Here is an 18,862-nt window from a genome sequence, read left to right on the forward strand (position 1 = left end):
GAAGTTCAATTTTTGTTAGTTAAATGGTGCCTAATTTTTTTAAATGAATAAATCTATTCAAACTATCTTTCCTTTCCAAGTGTTACAACTCTATACAAACTTGCACTTTAATTTTGCTTATTTTTGAAAAAGATGGGTCTAAGGTTTTGAAGCTTTGAATACACAGTCTCAGTAATAATTAAATGATTCTATTCTCAAACTAGAATTCCTTAAATCTGACTGTGAAAAGTAATAACACTAAAATTTTGTATTTGAATGACAATACTTTGATTATTTTTGTACTTTTTAATTCAAATGAAACCTTATGAGTAATTTCAAAAGTAAACTTTATATGTAATTTCTAATGCAGTTAATTTTATTTACTTTATTTAGGTGCAGCAGATGTGCCGCCATTTCCAGATACATTGTTTTTCATTGAAGAAGGAAGGAAAAGAGTGATTTTATTTCTCATCTCAATTTGTTATGTGTGAATGTTAGTTAAGTGAATGTTTTTGAAACTTGAATTCCTTTATGATCTAATAGAAACAGAACTATTTTCAGGTATCAACAACTTCAGGTCTAAAATTTTGAGTAAAATGTTTTCCTGTCAAGAAATGGCTGAGAGTTTTTTGTTCTAATTTTGCCTTGTTTTCCTTTAACTTTGCTTAATATTGTGATACATAACACTGAATACAATTTTACCACTAGAATAATTGAGTATTATACTCATGTGGCCTTTTTAATGACAGGTGATGTCTGTTTTTGAACATTCCACACAAACACTGTTATTGTTCTTTAAATTTTTGAATGTGATTTTGTCCTTCTATTCCAATTATGAAAAATAATGGAAATTGCTTTTATTGTAATTAAGAAACTCGTATAGTAAATATTTGACTTTTTGAAGGGTTGTATGTAATATAAGTAAGTGCATTGCTGTAACAAAAATGTGTTGATATTTATTATATTAACAAGATATTGAATGAAAAGTTAAATGTAGATCTAGTCCATGTAATGATGTGTACTTGACTGTTATGTCGTGAGTAAATCCTCTTGTGATAAATACCGATTTGGTGTAACTATTTTGAATTTGAAAACTTTTCGTAGATATTGAAAATGACTTAATTTTGTTGTATGTCTTTATTATAGCATGAAAGTCAGATTTGCATCTGGATAATGCTTCAATACTTATGAAAAGCTTTTATTGAATTTTGGATTTAATTTGTTTTGATGCATTGCATCTGACCATTTTTACAAGTATAAGAAATATTTGATCCTTTTGAGGTATATTTATGCTGTAAAATTTTATGATTTGAAAACATGCATAATATTTGGACTATTCAACTCCTTCATTAATCTTGAGCTTTATTCAGCTTTTACAAGATATAGTTTTTAGTTTATGGGTGATTCTTCAAAAACCTAACATTTTCAAACAGCATATTCTTAAATTCTTTAAAGAAATCTAAAAAAGAAAAAAAAAAAAACTTTATAAATCCAACAAAATAGTGGAATTAAACAAACAGTGTTGCCATACTCCAAACAACATTTTTTTCCCCTCACTTTATTGAAAACTTCTGTAGATCAGGATACTGACATTAAAACCTTATGACCTTGATAAGTTGCATGTTTAAATAAATTTAAAAAAATAATAATAAATACTCTTTTTAAGCATATTTAATTCATTACTAAAAATAAATTTGTGAAATTTTAAACAAAGTTTGTAGTTAGTCATTTCAAAGTTTGTTTTTTTTTATAGAAAGAGTAAATGAATAACCTTTGTATGGATTGGCTTAGATAGGAAAAATTAGGTCTTCAAGTTTTTTTTTTGTATTGTGTCTTTTTTTTTTTTNTTTGTTTTTTTTTTTTTTACCATTCTTAGGTTTCTGGAGAATTACCCATATAATTACAATTTATAGTTATTTGAGATTTCATAGTAAGTTAGCAAGTTTAATGATAAGAGGATAAATAAGAGATTTAATTATAAGAGGGTAAACATGAGATTTAATGTCAAGAGTGTAAAGTTTAATCCTCTTTATTTAATAATATAATAATAGCTAAATTTTTAAAGCTACTGATTTAAGAAATGAGTTGTACTCAATGTAACGCACATCTAAAAGATTTCGATCTACTGATTTTCCATCAACCTTTCCGATTGTAGAACATTTTCAAGTTAAAATAATGCTTTAGTTAAAATGCATATTCCTTATGTTTTTAAAGAACATTAAATTTTTGTATGTTGTAGGTGTCAAGAACATATTAATTTATTGGCTCTTATATCTGTTTTGAGAGAACTAGTCTGTCCAATCTACTAATTAAGGTTTTAATTGCTGTTAAGTCTATTAAGTAAAAAAAAAAAAAAAAGCTTTCCTATATCAATCATCTAATGCTTTTTCTTTGAACTTGGTTGAAATTCTTTGCTTCTGATTAAATAGTTTTTCTTAATATTGAGCTCCTTTAATAAAATTTTTAATGTTAACTCTACTTGGTCTGGAACTATGTAGGTCATACGTGGATATTCATTTTTGAAAAACCTTATATATTTGTATTGAAAGAAACTATTTATTTTTCAAAATTGAAGTAGCTAGTTTAATTATTGTATTAGATTAAAAATTGTGTTTGTGTTAGATTAATTTATATTAGATTAAAAATAAGATTTTTTAAAATTTTTTTTATTAATTTTTTTAAGTAAAAAACCAATTCAATAAACATTTTCTAAAGAAATTAAGCAATTTTTTTCTTCGTGCATTGTAGAAATAACTTTTTGCACGTATCTGAATAAATTATTATTTTTTGAATAGATTAAATTTTTTTTTTTTATTTCTGCTGCAAAATATATCTAGTTAATGTTCTTTTTTTAAGTTTCTTTGACTTCTTTTGACATTTTATTGGTATGATAGCCTTGATGCAGAAAGCTGAAAAAATAAGAATTCAGTATGATTTAATTAATATTCAGCACTTAAGATCTAGTAATATAATCTTTATAGAATTCTGTTTAAATTTTTATAAATCAATTTGTGTGTTGTTAGAATTCAGCATTTGTGTACGCATAGATCTAATTAATAATCAGTTAGTGGTTATAATATTAAAAATGTAAGATTTTTCCTAAAATTAATGTTAAGGTGGACTCCTAGAATTGGTTATGGTCTTGTTGAAATGGAAAATAGTTGCTTGGAAAAGTTTGCGTCTTTGATGAATACTTTTTCAAATTTTTTTTTTTTTTTTTTTTAAGTCAGTGCTGATCAAAAATAAGAAATTTAAAGAAAATCACGTTTGAGAGGCACATATTATTGGACTAAAACTCTTCATAAATAATCAAATGCAGTCAATGAGTTTCTAGCACACAAAACATTGAATTGTCCTGTTGCGAAGCACGTTTTATGTGCTCAATACGTATGTCATTATTTTGAATTTATAATGAATTGTTAAAGTTCTATTAGTTTAGTTAAGTTCGCTACAGTTTTTGGGATATTTAATCAGAAGCTTATATAAATGTGATATTTCTCTAAAAATAACAATGCTTCTCCCATCTGTTTTACTTCAAAATTTTATTTGTATAAACTGTTTGCCTACTTAGTCACTAAAATGATATCTATGTCGCTGCAATATTTTTTACATGCAGTAAGTTACATAGTTAAATCTTGTGTACTGTTTTGAAATTAAACTTCTGAGGGTAAAAACTTAAGTGAGGTAAAAAATATTATTAGCTGTTATAAATCTTTAAAAATTTAAATATTTCTATTATTCAAAGGAAAAAAAATCAATGCTATTTCTGGAAATGATAAGTTTTGTCTGGACTAAAATCACATTAATGGAAAAAGTTTGATACTGACCTTTCAAAATATGATTGTAATTCCATTATTTTGTCCATTCCCTGCAGTTATTACTTTGCTGCATAGCATATCAAAGCATTGATTTAAAAGATCGTCAGGATAACCAGTTATTGAGCAATTAATTTTTTGACAAGGATGGAACGCTTGTCTCTTTTATGTATTTTTTTCTGAATCTCTAATTACAAGTAAAGATATACTTTGATATTTTATATTATAAAAAAACAGTCTAATAGTGACTAAAAGGAAGTCTGTTAGAGTATCGGGAATATATTTGTACTAAACATAAAATCCAAAAAGAAAATTCTTTCTTATTCATATTCAAAAATTTATCAATAATTGATTTTGTAAATTAAAGAAATTTCAATCATGAATAACTGTTTATCTTAGATCTAAATAAGTGCACATTTGAAAACTTGTTTGGAAGTGAGCCGTGCTTAGACGATTTTTCCTTCAGTCTAGAGAAACACACCAGTGTTTCCTGCTGTATTTCATAACCATAAAATATTAAAATGCTTAATATAATATTTTTTATTTATATTGTCCTAAATCATTGTAAAATAATGAAAAAAAAGTATGAAAAATATGTTTAACAAAAATTACGTATCAAAGGGTTGCCCCCTTTCTCTTATTGATTTTTTCCAATTTTTTTTTTTTTAATTTCTTATCAAGTTTGATATAAGACTTATTAATGTCTTTTATGTTTTCATTTTTCTCTCGATTGCTGATAGAGCTTGAAAGTAAAAAATATTCTCTTAAGTAAGGTATATCTGAAAAGCTTAGATAAAATAGCTAGTGGTGATTCAAAGTATTTTTATTCATAAAATGGGGGGGAAAATATTGGATACTATTTAATTATGTGTGCTTTTTTTCAACATAATTGTTCTCATTGTCAATGCATGTTAAGGTAGCTTTATATAATCTGAAAGCCATACAGTGCTGGACCTTTTTTTCGAAACACCTGGACCATTTTCAGTATCTTAAATCCTTCCATTGACTGATTTAGACACACAAAATTAGTTTAGATTTGTGAGACATTGATTTGCTAAAGCTGCTTCTTTAATTTCAAAATGTTCATCATAAATGATTTGTTCTATACTTAAAAATGCATTTTCTTTACCTTTAAGAAAATGTTGTTACAGAAAAGTTATTTTTTTATCTGCTAATTTTCGTATTTTACGTTTAAAGAACATTAAGTTTGTTTATTGAGAAATGAATAAGTACTCATCAACAACTTAAAAGAAAACCAAAAAGTATCAAAATTAAAGCCAGTGTTACTAAAATTCGCAATAAAATGCTGCCTTTTTGCATTTACATTGTATGCTTTTACATGTTAGGCATATATTTTATGTATTTGCATAAATGTATATTCAGGAACTGTCATTTTTATTTTTAAATTACTGCATCCTTAACTTATAAAGGTTAATTTAAAATCTGTATTTTGAAAACTGCTGTTTTGCCAGCTGATTTGCAGCGATGCCTGCTGATTTGAACACGCCAAAATAATAATAATAAATTTACAAAAAACAGTAAATAACTACAAACTAAATTTTGCAAATATTTGACTATTTTTGCTTGTTTTTTAAAAGGTTATAGCATGACATAACTACTGTAAAGTGGTGAATTTTATAAGCCTATGAATTATTTAGAAATAGTGGTGGATAAAAATCTACTAAATTGAATTTATTAAACCAAGAATCACAATTGATAAATTACCTACTAAACAATTGATTTGCTGTCCCAAGCAAGTTGGCATCTCTGGTTTTGCCTTAAGTTCTCTGCTTTCAGTAACAAAACCAGTTTTTATGAACATAATTCAGTAAGACATAATGTTTAGCAAGGTAAACTTCGTACAAATTTGTTTAGAACAGTAACTTTTAAAAGGTTACACTCTTGAAACTTGATGAAATACTATTCACAAGAGTTCATTCTACTTAACTTGTTAAAGCTACAAGTACTTTGTAGCTGATTTCACTTGTGTTGTTCTCGGCAGCTATTTCGTGTAATCTTCAGATGATTTTAAATTGCATATTGATTTTAGATGGATATAATATTGTGGAATTTTCTGTTATGTTACATTTAACACATTTCATGTTGTGGAATAAAAAGTAAGCTATTCTGCTACATTTTTTTGTAATTTTGGGGAAGTTCTAATTTCTCTCTCTGCAAAAAAACGCCTAACGTATGTGTATATATATGCGTGGATACACAAAGAATGTTTTTGTGTTAATTAGTGGTTCTTGTGTTGAATATTTTAAATTCCTTTATGATTTGCATTTGTTTAGGCAGGTTCATAAATTTTGTGTAATGTGAAATTTGAATCAAGTTTCTATTGAAACTTGAGCACTTTTTTATTATTTTTTTTAATAGAAATCTGTCATGTGTTGAATCATTTATTATTACTATTATGTATTTGTCTTATTTTCTATTCATTCCATTGTAAAGTAATAAAGGTATAATTAATCTGCATCTACTATAATCTGGAACTCTTGGGGTCTAAATATATATCATCTAAAATTCTTAACCCCCTTGGTAGAATCGCAGCAACATTGTCGCAGAACGTTACAGAGCTCTTGCAGAAAGTTTTTTTTCTTTCGGAAAGTAAAAAAAAAAACTTCTATTCTACAGAAATTTACGCGTAATATTTGAATCATGCATTTAGATAATCATTTTTTGGTGTGCTCAATTTAGTATTGTAAATCTATAAAATGTTTCGATTGTATATTATTGATTATATTATTATTGATTTTCACATGAATTTTAACATCCCGATACATTCAAACAATATGGAAAATTAGAATCATGCATTTGCGTATATACTTTTTAAGGCAATAATTCTTATTGAATTTTTGACAGTTATTGCTATTGATTTCTCCATAATTTTTTATACAATATTATTTATTACAACAACCTATCCGTTTTGCGTGATTTTGTCATCAATCATTTTTTTTTTGTGGCAATTCTACGGATTTCATGATTTTTAATTATTATTTTTAATTGTGATGATTATTTTCAAAATGCGAAGAAGGAAATACTTTGTATGTTCTCTCCCCCCCCCCCAACAAAATGTGAGAATATCACCCATAATATTTGAATAAAAAATTATTGCAAGTTCTATTAAAAAAATAATGTAAATACAGTGCTTTTGATATTTTAAATTAGTAACACATATGTTCGTTATTATTAAAAGTATCTTGCAGAACACTAATATTGCTAGAGAGCTTTGTCGCAGATAGCTTGAAAAAATCTTGCCACAGGGATCTTAACACCCTGTGTATCAGTTATTTTTATGGTCCTTGTGGAAATTATAGGCAAATTTATTTTGATTTGCATCACTGAAAGGGCTTTGTCAACCAGTGCGTAAGTTTCCATTAAAAAAAAAAAACTTTAAGACCAGAATTTTTCTCTTAACTAATCTGAATCCATTGCATTTGTTTTTGTAATTTAGGCCAGTTATGTATCTAAATACAAAATACTTAGAAGAAAGCTTAAAATGTTTTTTAAAAAGTTTTGTTTTAGGCTGAATATGGATATTTCTATTCTCCTTGTATGATGAAAGGGCTTTATGTCTAAAGTCAAAAATTATGCTTTTTATATATTAAGTCTTTGTAACTTCTAATATTATAATCCTACTAGCTCAATTTTGGTCTCATTCAATTCAGCATAAAAAAAAACATGGTTAATAATACCGAACTAGTCTAGATAGCAATTAAGTGTCTGCATCCTTGACCCCTTTTCCCTGAGTAAATTTACTGAGGTGGCTTGCTAAAATTCACTTCAAGGAAGAGGGCAAATTTCAGCTGTTCTTATTGAACCCAAATCATAAACTTCTAAAATTATCTGCTGCTTTCCCTGAATTATTTCAGTACTGTGCTTTTTTTTTTTTTTTTTTTTTTTTTTTTTTTTTTTAGCATTGGAACTAGTGTAATATTTTACCAATTTGAAAATATATATATATATGTATTCAACTTGTAAGAATCACCTAATGTAAATCTTATTACTATCATTTACATCTTTTTACAATTCTTCACATCAAAGTTATCAGACCAAAGATTAAATTTGTGATTAGATTAAATGTTTGATTGTTATGTATTTGAAAATGCTTATTCAGTAAATAAGAACATCTTAAAGCGACTTGTCAACACTTTTATACACGAATGGCTATTTATTAAATGTGTAGTTGGCTGAAAATGAAAGTTATTTATCAATCTGTAAGATGAACTTTAGCTATTAATCATGTAGCTATCAAGCTCTGTGGTCAGAATAGTACAAAAATGTTCTTGGCAAACATTTTCCACTCTGTTAAATGATGTAGAGAAAAAGAACTTGTAATCTTGCCCCAAACTAAGTTTGGATTTTAACATTTAAAGAAAGGCCTATAACTTAATGTGTCATTGTTTTGAAATTTAAAAATGCCATCATTCTTTGTTTACTGAACAAGTGTGTTGTAAATAAGTTTTTAAGTAGACTTTTTTAATAATTCTGTATTTTTAAAATACAGAATCATTAAATTCTGTATTTTCTTAATGATTCTGTATTTTTAAAAACATATCTGAAAAGTGAAATCTTACATGTTAAAATTATTCTTTTCATGTCATACATCAGCTGACAATACAGTTAATAGTAACTTAGCTTGTTCATTTCTTTATATAAAGTGTTCCATATTGTCTGCTTTTAGTATGTAAATTTAGAATCTTTGTCAAAAATGAAGATGCTAATTAACATCAAGTAAAAGCAGAATTGAAAATTGTTGCGTCACTCTTAAGGTACACAACATCAAAACCTGTTTGATTGTTTGATAAAATGAATTAGAGTGGAAAGCAGATTTGAAACACATTCAAGCTTCAACTGGCTATTAACAGGTATTTGTGTTTTGTACCTCTGTCATCATTAATGGTGACGCATAGCTGCCAACTCTATTGAATTTTCCAATAGACTACCAGAGATGCCAACTGCTCTGGACGCGCCATAATAATTAAAAAAATGGTAAACAACTACATACTAAAATTTGAACATTTTTGACTAATTTTTTTTTTAAACTTTTAACGGGGTGTCGCATGACTTTAATGTAAAAAGGGGGCGAAGTTTGCCTTTGAATTGTTTAGAAATAGTGGTGAATTAAAGCCTAATAAATTGAATTTATTATACCAAGATTCACACATGAATAAACTGCCACTCAAAAATATTTATTTGTCCTACTGGCCTAATAAAAATTCTCCTAGTTTGTACATTTTTAGAAAATTCCGTAAAATTTAGTAAGTTTCCTAATAAAAATCCCTTCTGAAATAGCATTTTTGCACTGATTATTGCTTGCTTGAATATTTAAATTCGTTATACTGACGCATAATGAAACAAGCCTCATTTATAGAAATCAGTTAAAAACATTTTTATGTTCTAAAATGTTTTTCTTATTTTTATATTCAGAACTCCCTTTTTAAATTATTTAAAATTTCTTCTAACTATCTGAATTGAAAGCATATTAGTTCAAAATTATGAGTAAACATAATACTTGGCTTTTCAAGTTCTTTTAATGTCAATCATAACTGGAAAATATTGCAGTTTTTATATTTTGAGGACCATAAAATTCCCTATATGTTAAATATTTAGTACATTGTGCAACAATTATCATGAAATTTATATTTCGTAAAATCTAGATTTTTTCCTATCCATGGTGATGTTGCTGATTCTTGAAGTTTGCTGATTTTTTTCTCTCATGGTCGCCTAGTTCATTATTACCCCATATTAGTTTGCGACCTCTACATGTATACTATTTTTGCATTTTCATACTATGCATCTTTATTTTTGCCAAGGTTCTTAAATATTTATATTAATTGCAATACTTATGGAACACCCTGTATATTTAGCATTTAAAAGTACTAAAATATCTGAATTTTTCTTATTTGTATTTAAAACAAATTTCCACACACAAACCATTAATACTCTTGAAAAAATGATTTTTCTTTTAAAAACCAATTTTCTTAAGCTAATTATCTTTAAATTCTAAAGGTACATATTAATTTTAGTTGGGAAAAAAGGGATTTGAATTATAAATCAGTCTAATCTAGTAAACAGTTAACTATTTTGAATCAGCATCAGTGTTAAGAAATTTTGATTAATGCATGAATTAGTAACTCATAAATATTGATTTGCATTCAACTTATAAAGTTTCTTAGTGCTTGTTTTGTTCTGTGAGAATTCTTTGATTTTGAGGTCTTTAAATTCTACATGCTTTTGCATTTTTTGTTAAATCCTAAAATATATTTTCAACAAAGTATTTGCCAAAAATGAGAATATAGAAGTGCTAATTTAAGCCCTTTAAATTTTGTAGTGAATGAAGCTTAAGTTTTTTTTAATTCGGAAAACTTTTTAATCTTATTCTAATTGCTCATTCAAAAAAATCTTTCAAATTTACAACTTCTTACGCAAATAATAATTTTCAAGAATACTTTTAAAACCTGCACATTATTAAATTTTCGTGTTCTTAGTGTCTTGATAAGGCTTGCATTTTGAAATCTAAAAATGTATCACTTAATGACAAAGCGCTTTTAAATTAAGTATAATGTATTGAGTAAAATATTTGTAGTTGATTATTATGAAATGATGAATAATTTTCACTGATTGATTTAACTTGAAATAAAATTTTAAATTAGATATTGTTTCCTCTGTTTTTATGATCAAATTATCTTGCAAGCTGAAGTTTCTTAGGATCCATTTGATTCTTTGTGTTTTAAATTTTAGTTTTGTGGTGAATATTTTATAAATTTATTTTGCCTGAACAGTGTGCCATATTATGTAGTTATGTGGTCACATTCTTGTCAAAATAGGATATTCTGTTTTTCAGTTACATACTTTTTTTGTTATTTATTTTTTGACTGGCTTCTGTGAAACCTCGGTAATTTAGATATGTTTTTTTTTCTTCTTAAAATAGTTGCTTTTGAAATTATATTATGAGTCAGTAATAAAAAATGGCAATTTAGACTCTTAGCTTCTATTAGAAAATGTTTTTTAAGTGTTTAGAATTTGTGAAAGAAATGTGTTTGGTTCATTAATCTGAATTGCTACAAAGCTGTTTTGATTTAAAAGTTTGGTGCACGTTAACAAGGTTGTGCATTAAATTTAAAAAAAAAGCTCACTCATAACCCAATAAATAATTATGTTCTAAGCTGATAATGCTTAGCCTTAATGAAAGTTTTATTTAAGCATAGGATAAAGATATTTTAAAAGAATATTTAAAAGTTTGGTGCACATTAACTAATTTGTGCATTAATATTTTTTTAAAAAAAGCTCATTTATAGCTTTGTTAATTATAATGCTCTAAACTGTTGATGAATCTTAGTCTTAAAGAAAGTTTTATTTATTCATAGAATAAACATATTCTGAGATAGCCATTAATAATATTAGTCTAAGTTAGTGAGGTTTTATACTGTAGTCTATTTTTATGAGCAACATCGGCTCCATTTGTTAATATTTTATAAATATATTTTATATGCATTTGCTTAAATATTTAGTCATGTTTCTTTTTATTTATTAGAATTAATTTCACATACACTCCTAATCAATTATGTTTCTTTTTATTCAATCAATATTTATAGTATGTAAACAATGAATTAATTTGAGATGTACGTAGTTATTATTATGTTTTTTGTTAATGGTAATTAAATGTTTGTTTTATTTTTACCTGAATATTTTGTTCCTTAATTTCCTTCTCACAGATTTTACTTGTGATTTGTGTAATGGACATATCTTAAGGCTCATTATGCAGGTATCTTACTGAAGATGTTTCATTTAGAGAAACTGAAGGCTTTTAAATACTTCTGAATAAAAGGAAATATTTTTGTCACTTGTATTCTCTAACAGTTATTTTAATGGCAATTACAGTCAATAAATTTTCTTTCACTTTTTATGAGTCTGAGTCATTGTTTCTGTGAGTTGGAATTACTGTTTTATTGATTTTTCCACTAGGTGAAAACTCAAATCAATTAACTCTAAATGGCTCTATCCAAGACATTTGCCATCAGAATAAATTTAAAAAAAACTACTGTGTGTAGTTAATTGCTATATTTGGATTCAATCTTACTGTCTGCTTGCAAGTGGTAGATCTATATACACACTGCTACTTGAATTGTCCTGTTATAGTGAAAACTTCTTCAGACATCATATTCATGATCTGGCAGTATGGGGTTTCTTGTAGGTTGGTAGGGTTATGTCATTTCTTCGATTCTCCCCTAGCCAAAAGCCAAAACAGTTTCTCTTGTTTCAAAAGTAGTAGACAACCTCTGGGTTACAATCTGGAGCATTACTCTCGATTGGTGATCGAAATAAGCTACAGGTGGCATAGAGCAGTACTCTCTACCTATGGCAACACTTCACATACTTTCACCATAAGTGTGTGGGGAGTCATAGAAGAAGAATGTACGTTAGTTTCTGTCTTGATTTTCAAATAGATTAAAATCTTTTAAGTTTTGAAACTATATGGAACTTAAAACTACGTTAAACATAGTTCTGAAAGAGCGTCATGGATATTTAAAAATATATTTGTAACTATTGGATACGAAAAATATTAAGAAAAGGAGAAATATCATAGTACATTTCTATACAACTGAAAAGAGGAGGAGAGGGAAGGGCCAAAGGCAGGATACCGGTCTTCTCCCCAGATGACTTGCTAGAGCGTTGCTATCGCCTATAACTGGTAGATAAAAAAATAAGCATGCATTTGGATTGTATTTTTTTAAAAGCATTTTTCAAAAACTGAAAGAACAAAATAGCAATTGATTCAAAATCTTATTCTCTCCTAGTTCTGAACATACATGAAGTTGATTGCTGTGAAGAAAAAAAATTGTTTTTCACTTTTAACATCTGCTTATTCTACAGGAAAATAACTTTTCTTCAAATGATTTTAGTAAATGTATGTCTGAAATGCAAGAATTAAGATATAATTTTAAGACTAAAAAAATTTATTACAACTCGAGACGATGTATCAATAAATCTGGCAAAAATCTTTTTCAGCAATGCAAATTTTTAATATTATACATAATACTTTATTCATAAAAGGTTCACAAGCATCTAGAATGCTTATTTTGATGCATTTTATATTAAGTGTGTGAATTGAAGGCTTGTCAATAGTATTTTGTTTTGATTTGNTAATATTATACATAATACTTTATTCATAAAAGGTTCACAAGCATCTAGAATGCTTATTTTGATGCATTTTCTAATAATTAAAAATAATTATATTAAGTGTGTGAATTGAAGGCTTGTCAATAGTATTTTGTTTTGATTTGAAGTCTTAATTATCTAAAATGTTAAGTGATGACATATTTAACTATTCTAATGCTGCAAAAGTTGACTTTTTGAGCTGGTGGAATGCCCACAGATTGTACAAAAGTGATTGAGGTATCTTATCTATTTTGATTTGTTTCAAAATTTTTGGATTTTATAGAATTTGTTGAATGTAATCTATTTTCAAATGGTGAATTTTTTTGGGGTGGATTGAGGATCCATTTTCTTACTCATTGGAAGATGCAGAAATAAATTTTGCACAGTGGAAATTTAAAGTTGCCTAAATTTTAAATGAATGTCTTTGTTTAGTTTGTTTACAATTGATTTTAATGCAATTAATTTAATTATAACAGAATTTTGAAAATAGCATACTATTTGTCTGCATTCAATATTGTTAAAACACTTGAAATATTTCCTCGAATCAAATTCACTCTATAACTAAGCTTTAAATCGTGCTCTGACAGCATCCCTTTGGCACTTACAACTTGGTTTAACTGTGGTTGTTAAGTGCTTTTATAGAATCAAATATTTTTCTCAAATTAATTGTTCCAATTATTTAGTTTTAATCTCATGATATTTAAATTGAGTTAAAATTGTGTGTAATAAATAAGTAGTATGCAAACTAAAAAACTTTTTATAAATAACAATACTTTCACATACTTTTTCAGAATCTCATAAATCAAAAATTTGTAAATAAACATAAGAATTTCACTTTGCTTGACACCATCCTGGAACTAAAGCACCTATTTTGCTTAATTTCCTCATTGCAAAGAAATTTGGAAGTGGATCATCAGATGGCACCATGGATCTTCGCATTTGATCAAGACGGTGTCTCATTCGACGTAAGACAACTTTTTCCGTTGATGCTAAATTATTCTGTTCTAAAGGGTCGTCTGAAATTAATTTTAATAATTTGATTTTCTAGTTTTACAGAATTTCAAGACAAAGATTTGAATTAACAAATTTTAGAGAGTAGTTTTACTATTTGGAAAGACTATCTGCACATCGTCAACCTAAAATGTAAACATATACAGTGCGCAAAATAAAATATGGTACACCTTTAATAAATTTTGATCTAGGGATCAGATTGTCACATACTAAATTGAGATCTTAATGGTTCTAGGACTAAACTGAATTATCAGTGAGCTTATTATTCTGGTTACATCTTGAAATAAGTGTTTAAAAAATAGGACATAGTTCAAAATGCGCATCTAAGAAAATTCACATTGCCAAAAATGTGCCATTTCAATTTATTTAAACGCAATACTTACGTTGCTAAGTCCTGTGTTGGGGTAGAATGCTGAATTTACTATAAATATAACTTTTAAAGCGATGTCTTAAATTTTATATTTTAAAAAAAGTTTCAGAGACATTTAAGGTTTTAAATACAAAAATGAGCATAAATTATTGCAAAATTTTTATAATATATTGTACAATAAATTTTCTATTAATTCAGAATTTTTATAATAAGTAACAAAATATAGTTTTTAATAGTTAAATATAGATTTTAAATCTACATTTCATTGTTTAACTCTCCTTGTTAATATATTCTTAAATTTTATACAAAAGAGGATGTTAAAATATAAATTGTTTATTTTTGATGCTTAGTATCCAGAATTTCACACTTTTCTGATTTAAATATTTTATAATGTACTCAATAAGCAACAGGAATAGGATATTCCTTCTGATCAGATGAGGAAAAGTTAGCAAGAAAAGATTTAGAATGCTCTGGTTATGTTTCTTATTTAGAGGGCTTTTCAAAATTTTAGGACTCCGTACATAGCTAGTATTTACCGTGGCATTTTATACACACCAGATATTGTCATAAGATTAGACCGTGAATAATTGGGAGCATATAGTACTATTAAGAAAATTAAGTACATACTTTCAAATTATTTAAGAAATGCATTTAAATTTCACAATGCTTCCCCTTTTGTAAATGAATTCTGTTTCATTATTTTTATTTGTAAATTTTAAGATCTATAAAAAAGACTTACTTTTTAAATTAAAAAGATAGACACCTTTTTCTGTGATGTGAGACTTATTGCACGATGTTTCAAGTTCAATCCCCTCTTCCAATTCAGAAACTTCAAGCCAATCACAAGGTAATCCAGGATAGCCTATGATTAATTTATAGTCTCCCACTCTGTGCAAAAGTATTAATAAAATTCTATAGTCAATTATAAAAATTCTTGAATATTTTCAAAAATATTAACTTTTAACTATCAACTGTAAAAAGTAAATTTCCAAATATAGTCGGATTTCTATCTAACGAACTTCCATTTTGCGAATTTCCTATATTTGATATTCCTATGGCAGAACTTTTAAAAAAATTGTGGTACAGCTAGAGAGAACCACAAAATTAATGATGATGATTAATGGTATTCTTTTTATTACTTGCTGTTAATCTAGTTTTTTAAATGGAGTGTTTTCTTTTGTAATTAGAAATTCGTGATCAATGTATCATAAATCATTTCTTTTTATTTAAATGAAGTTCATTGTATGGGATTAAGATAGATATCAATGATTGTAGTAAATGAATTGAAATTTTTTTCATAAAAATGGAAAGTTTTATAAAATATTCCTAAAGGGATTCACAATGCAAAATATTATAAGAGTTGTTGCTGTAAGTTCTGTAAAAATTGAAAGGGTTTTAGTTTTCTTGCAGAAATAAGCGTATCATATTTTCTGTCATTTAAAAACTAAATCATTAATATCTTTTTATTTTTTAACCTTGGTATGCGAGTGAAAATTAATGTATTTTTAGACATTCCCTTTATGATTGGTATTAACATTAGCAGATCTTAACATCTGCATATGTTAATCTAGATTTGAAGATAAAATATGAAATAGTTAAAGATGAAAAAGTTGGTAAATTAGTATTCTTATTTTTATTTATTGTCACTAGAGCTCCAGATATAAAGAAATAACTCTTCATTCGTACACACAAAAGTATATATATATATTTTTTGGCAAAAATAAGTTTTAAATAATAAAATGGTTGAACTTTTAGATAAAAGCCCAGAATGTGTGGCTTCCAGGCCGAAGCCTCTCAAAACATCTTCCATGGACAAGAAATTGTAAAAGCAAGTGTATGGAAACATTAGTTTATTTTTCACCAAGGAAAGTTAAGGAATCCATGCATTGGCTATGAATTGTTACCTTGTAAGGGTTTTTGAGTAGTAGTAGTACTTTATATATACCACACTAGAATTGCACAAGATGCTATTGGCGATGGTCTGGGAAACATGTTATCACAATTTTGATCCCCTGCTTTGGGTAACTGTTTTCAAATTCTATACAAATATGTTTAAAGCAGTTGTAAAAGGAAAAAAAAAAAAAAATAGATACATTTCCTTCTACATGCCAAGGTTACTGAATAAAAAATATGTTAATGATTTACATTCATTGAAAGGAAAATTTAATGAAATAATAATTTAATTGTTGTTGTAGTTTATTTACGTCGCACTAGAGCTGCACAATGGATTATTGGCGATGGTCTGGGAAACATCACTTTGGATGATTCAAAGACATGCCATCACAATTTTGATCCTCTGCAGAGGGGATGACACCCCCGCTTCGGTAGCCCGACTACCTGCGTGCGAAGTTGAGCACTTTACGATAGAACTGTTTAGTTAGAACCAATACCGCACACACTTGGACCCTTCATAAACTGATCCAAGGGGTAACGATCAGTCCACTGCAGGACTTAATTTTTTTAATATGATTTTATTAGAAAGTATGTTACAGTTATTTTTGCATGACATTAGTCTAGAGTTCAATTTGCCTTCAAAAACAAATTGACAGAGAACATTTCAAAGATAATAGTGCTCGTTTCTTTGATAAGAATGAGATTAAAGACTAACAAATAAATAGTATGAAAAAAAAAAACATTTTTTTTCAGAAATATGACACGGCAACTTAAGAAATGGAAATATTTCCTGAGTTGCAGTATCATATGGAAACATTTCCTTTATAAGGTAATATGTAAAATAATATGGCAGTCTGAAACTTATAATTCCTTTAGGCAGAAAATTTATTACCGTATGGCAGCTCTTTGATATTCCAAGTCAAAAATGTTGTAAATAAATTCACTTCTAACTCCTGGTCCATCTTTACTTATCATATTCCACAAATTCAATCCATCCATATTTTTAGAATCTGCAAAAATGTTAGTTATCCATATTATATAAAATCATGTTTTTTATTCATGATACTATGATATATTTCCTAAATTTCGCCATTATTATAGATACCATCAAGTAGTGTTAGATAATATAGTTATAAATATTAGGTAAATCAATACCTAATATTTATAATTTTATTTTGAAATAACGTTTTCATAAGGCACTTTTGGAACAAAGTAGGTATATTTTAGAAATATGTATTACGATTTTGAAAATTCAACTTATAATGCTTGCAGAAAAGTTTCTGTGAAGTAACTCAGAAGTAATACTACTATGTTAATATTCTAATATACATTTCCAACTATTTTAGTAAATATTAGGAAATTATTCTTACGGAATTATGCTTCAATTGAAAAATAGTGCAACATCTAATAGAATTCTGATTATCTTATTTTATCTTTATTATAAAAATGAAGTATAAATAATTAAGGCTGGACGTGTAATTAATGATGAAATCACCATGTCAAGAGCATCCAAAATTTAGTAAAATTTTTAACTTTTATCCAAATAGTTTAGGAAAATCATATCTTTCTTAATATGAATTTGTAATTTATTTGAACATCACTTTGTTATAGACCATTTCCTAAACATTGAATACTGGAATAATTCGGAGAAATCTGATAATCATTATGAAAGTTAGGGTCCCAGTATGGATATTTGAAGATTGCTCCATCTTCCTAAGTCCAAAGTGAATTTTAGCCAGCATTTTGAATTTACTGAGGGAAAGGGGGAAAATAATTTTTTTTAGAGAAGTAAGGTGTTTTCTATGTATTTATTTCTGATAAATCAAAAGAAACAAAAACTAAGTCAATAGGACTTATAGTTTAGAGGGAATGATTATTTTATGTGTAAAATGTTTTAGTCATAAATTTTACTCTTTGTACACAAAATTCTTGTAACTTCTAAACTATTAGTTTTGCCAATTTTTTCGACCTAATAAAATACATAGGAAACAATACAACACTTTTCTAGGTAGGGAATATCAGAATGAATATCAATGCGCAAGAAAAAAAACCTAAGTAATTTTTGTGTCGATCAGGTTTTCAGGTACTACGATTAATGGTTTGAAGGGAACCTCAAATATGCTAATTAGTTTGCAGACAATATTTTAAGTTACGAAGTCAGAAACAAAAACGTACTTTCTCCTAATTATCATGGTTTTTTGTTTTTCAACGATTTAGATTGTTTAACCCCAAAATGTGGAGGTAGCCACAATCTGGGAAATATGATTCCAATCCAATAGTTTGATCAGGAGAAAGTTTCTGCCCTTTAATGTTAATTTCACTTCTTGCGTATTTCGCCATCCTCGTAAAGTTTTAAATGAATCGAAAATTGATGAATGTATTCGTTTACTTAAAAATAATTTCATGTAAAAAATAAGTTTCAATAATTTATTTTTTAATTATTTTACATAATAAGGATCGAAAAATTTTTGAATTGTGAAATAAAAAAATTTTTACTTTATTTTAAATTATATGATTCATGAAGACAAAAGAAGTCAGTTGATAAGTTCTTGAGAAATGAAACCATAAAAATACAGCTTTTATAAATAAATTTTTATAACTCAGAAACAATTCCACTAACTTCGTTTAA

The 18,862-nt window shown here is 27.0% G+C and overlaps 2 protein-coding genes across 3 annotated transcripts in view; one reads left to right on the top strand and one right to left on the bottom strand.

Moving 5' to 3' along the window:
- LOC107455082 (ethanolaminephosphotransferase 1) overlaps positions 1–11,704 on the top strand; it is a 66,139-nt gene extending 54,435 nt beyond the window's left edge. Inside the window, exon 9 of the mRNA XM_016072505.3 lies at positions 373–11,704. Coding sequence (XP_015927991.1) covers positions 373–438 — 66 coding nt within the window. The 3' untranslated portion in view covers positions 439–11,704. The remainder of the gene's footprint in view (positions 1–372) is intronic.
- A 1,994-nt stretch (positions 11,705–13,698) lies between these two features.
- The window catches only part of LOC107455078 (arylsulfatase B), a 28,038-nt gene continuing 22,874 nt past the window's right edge, over positions 13,699–18,862 (bottom strand). For both annotated transcript variants that reach the window (XM_043056367.2, XM_071188140.1), the window contains 3 exons: positions 17,126–17,243; positions 15,080–15,228; positions 13,699–13,975 (listed from right to left, as the gene is read on the bottom strand). In XM_043056367.2, the coding sequence (XP_042912301.1) occupies positions 13,791–13,975; positions 15,080–15,228; positions 17,126–17,243 (452 nt within the window). In that variant the 3' untranslated portion in view covers positions 13,699–13,790. The remainder of the gene's footprint in view (positions 13,976–15,079; positions 15,229–17,125; positions 17,244–18,862) is intronic.

The sequence above is a fragment of the Parasteatoda tepidariorum genome, chromosome X2 (genome assembly GCF_043381705.1).
Source record: "Parasteatoda tepidariorum isolate YZ-2023 chromosome X2, CAS_Ptep_4.0, whole genome shotgun sequence".
NCBI lineage: Eukaryota > Metazoa > Arthropoda > Arachnida > Araneae > Theridiidae > Parasteatoda > Parasteatoda tepidariorum.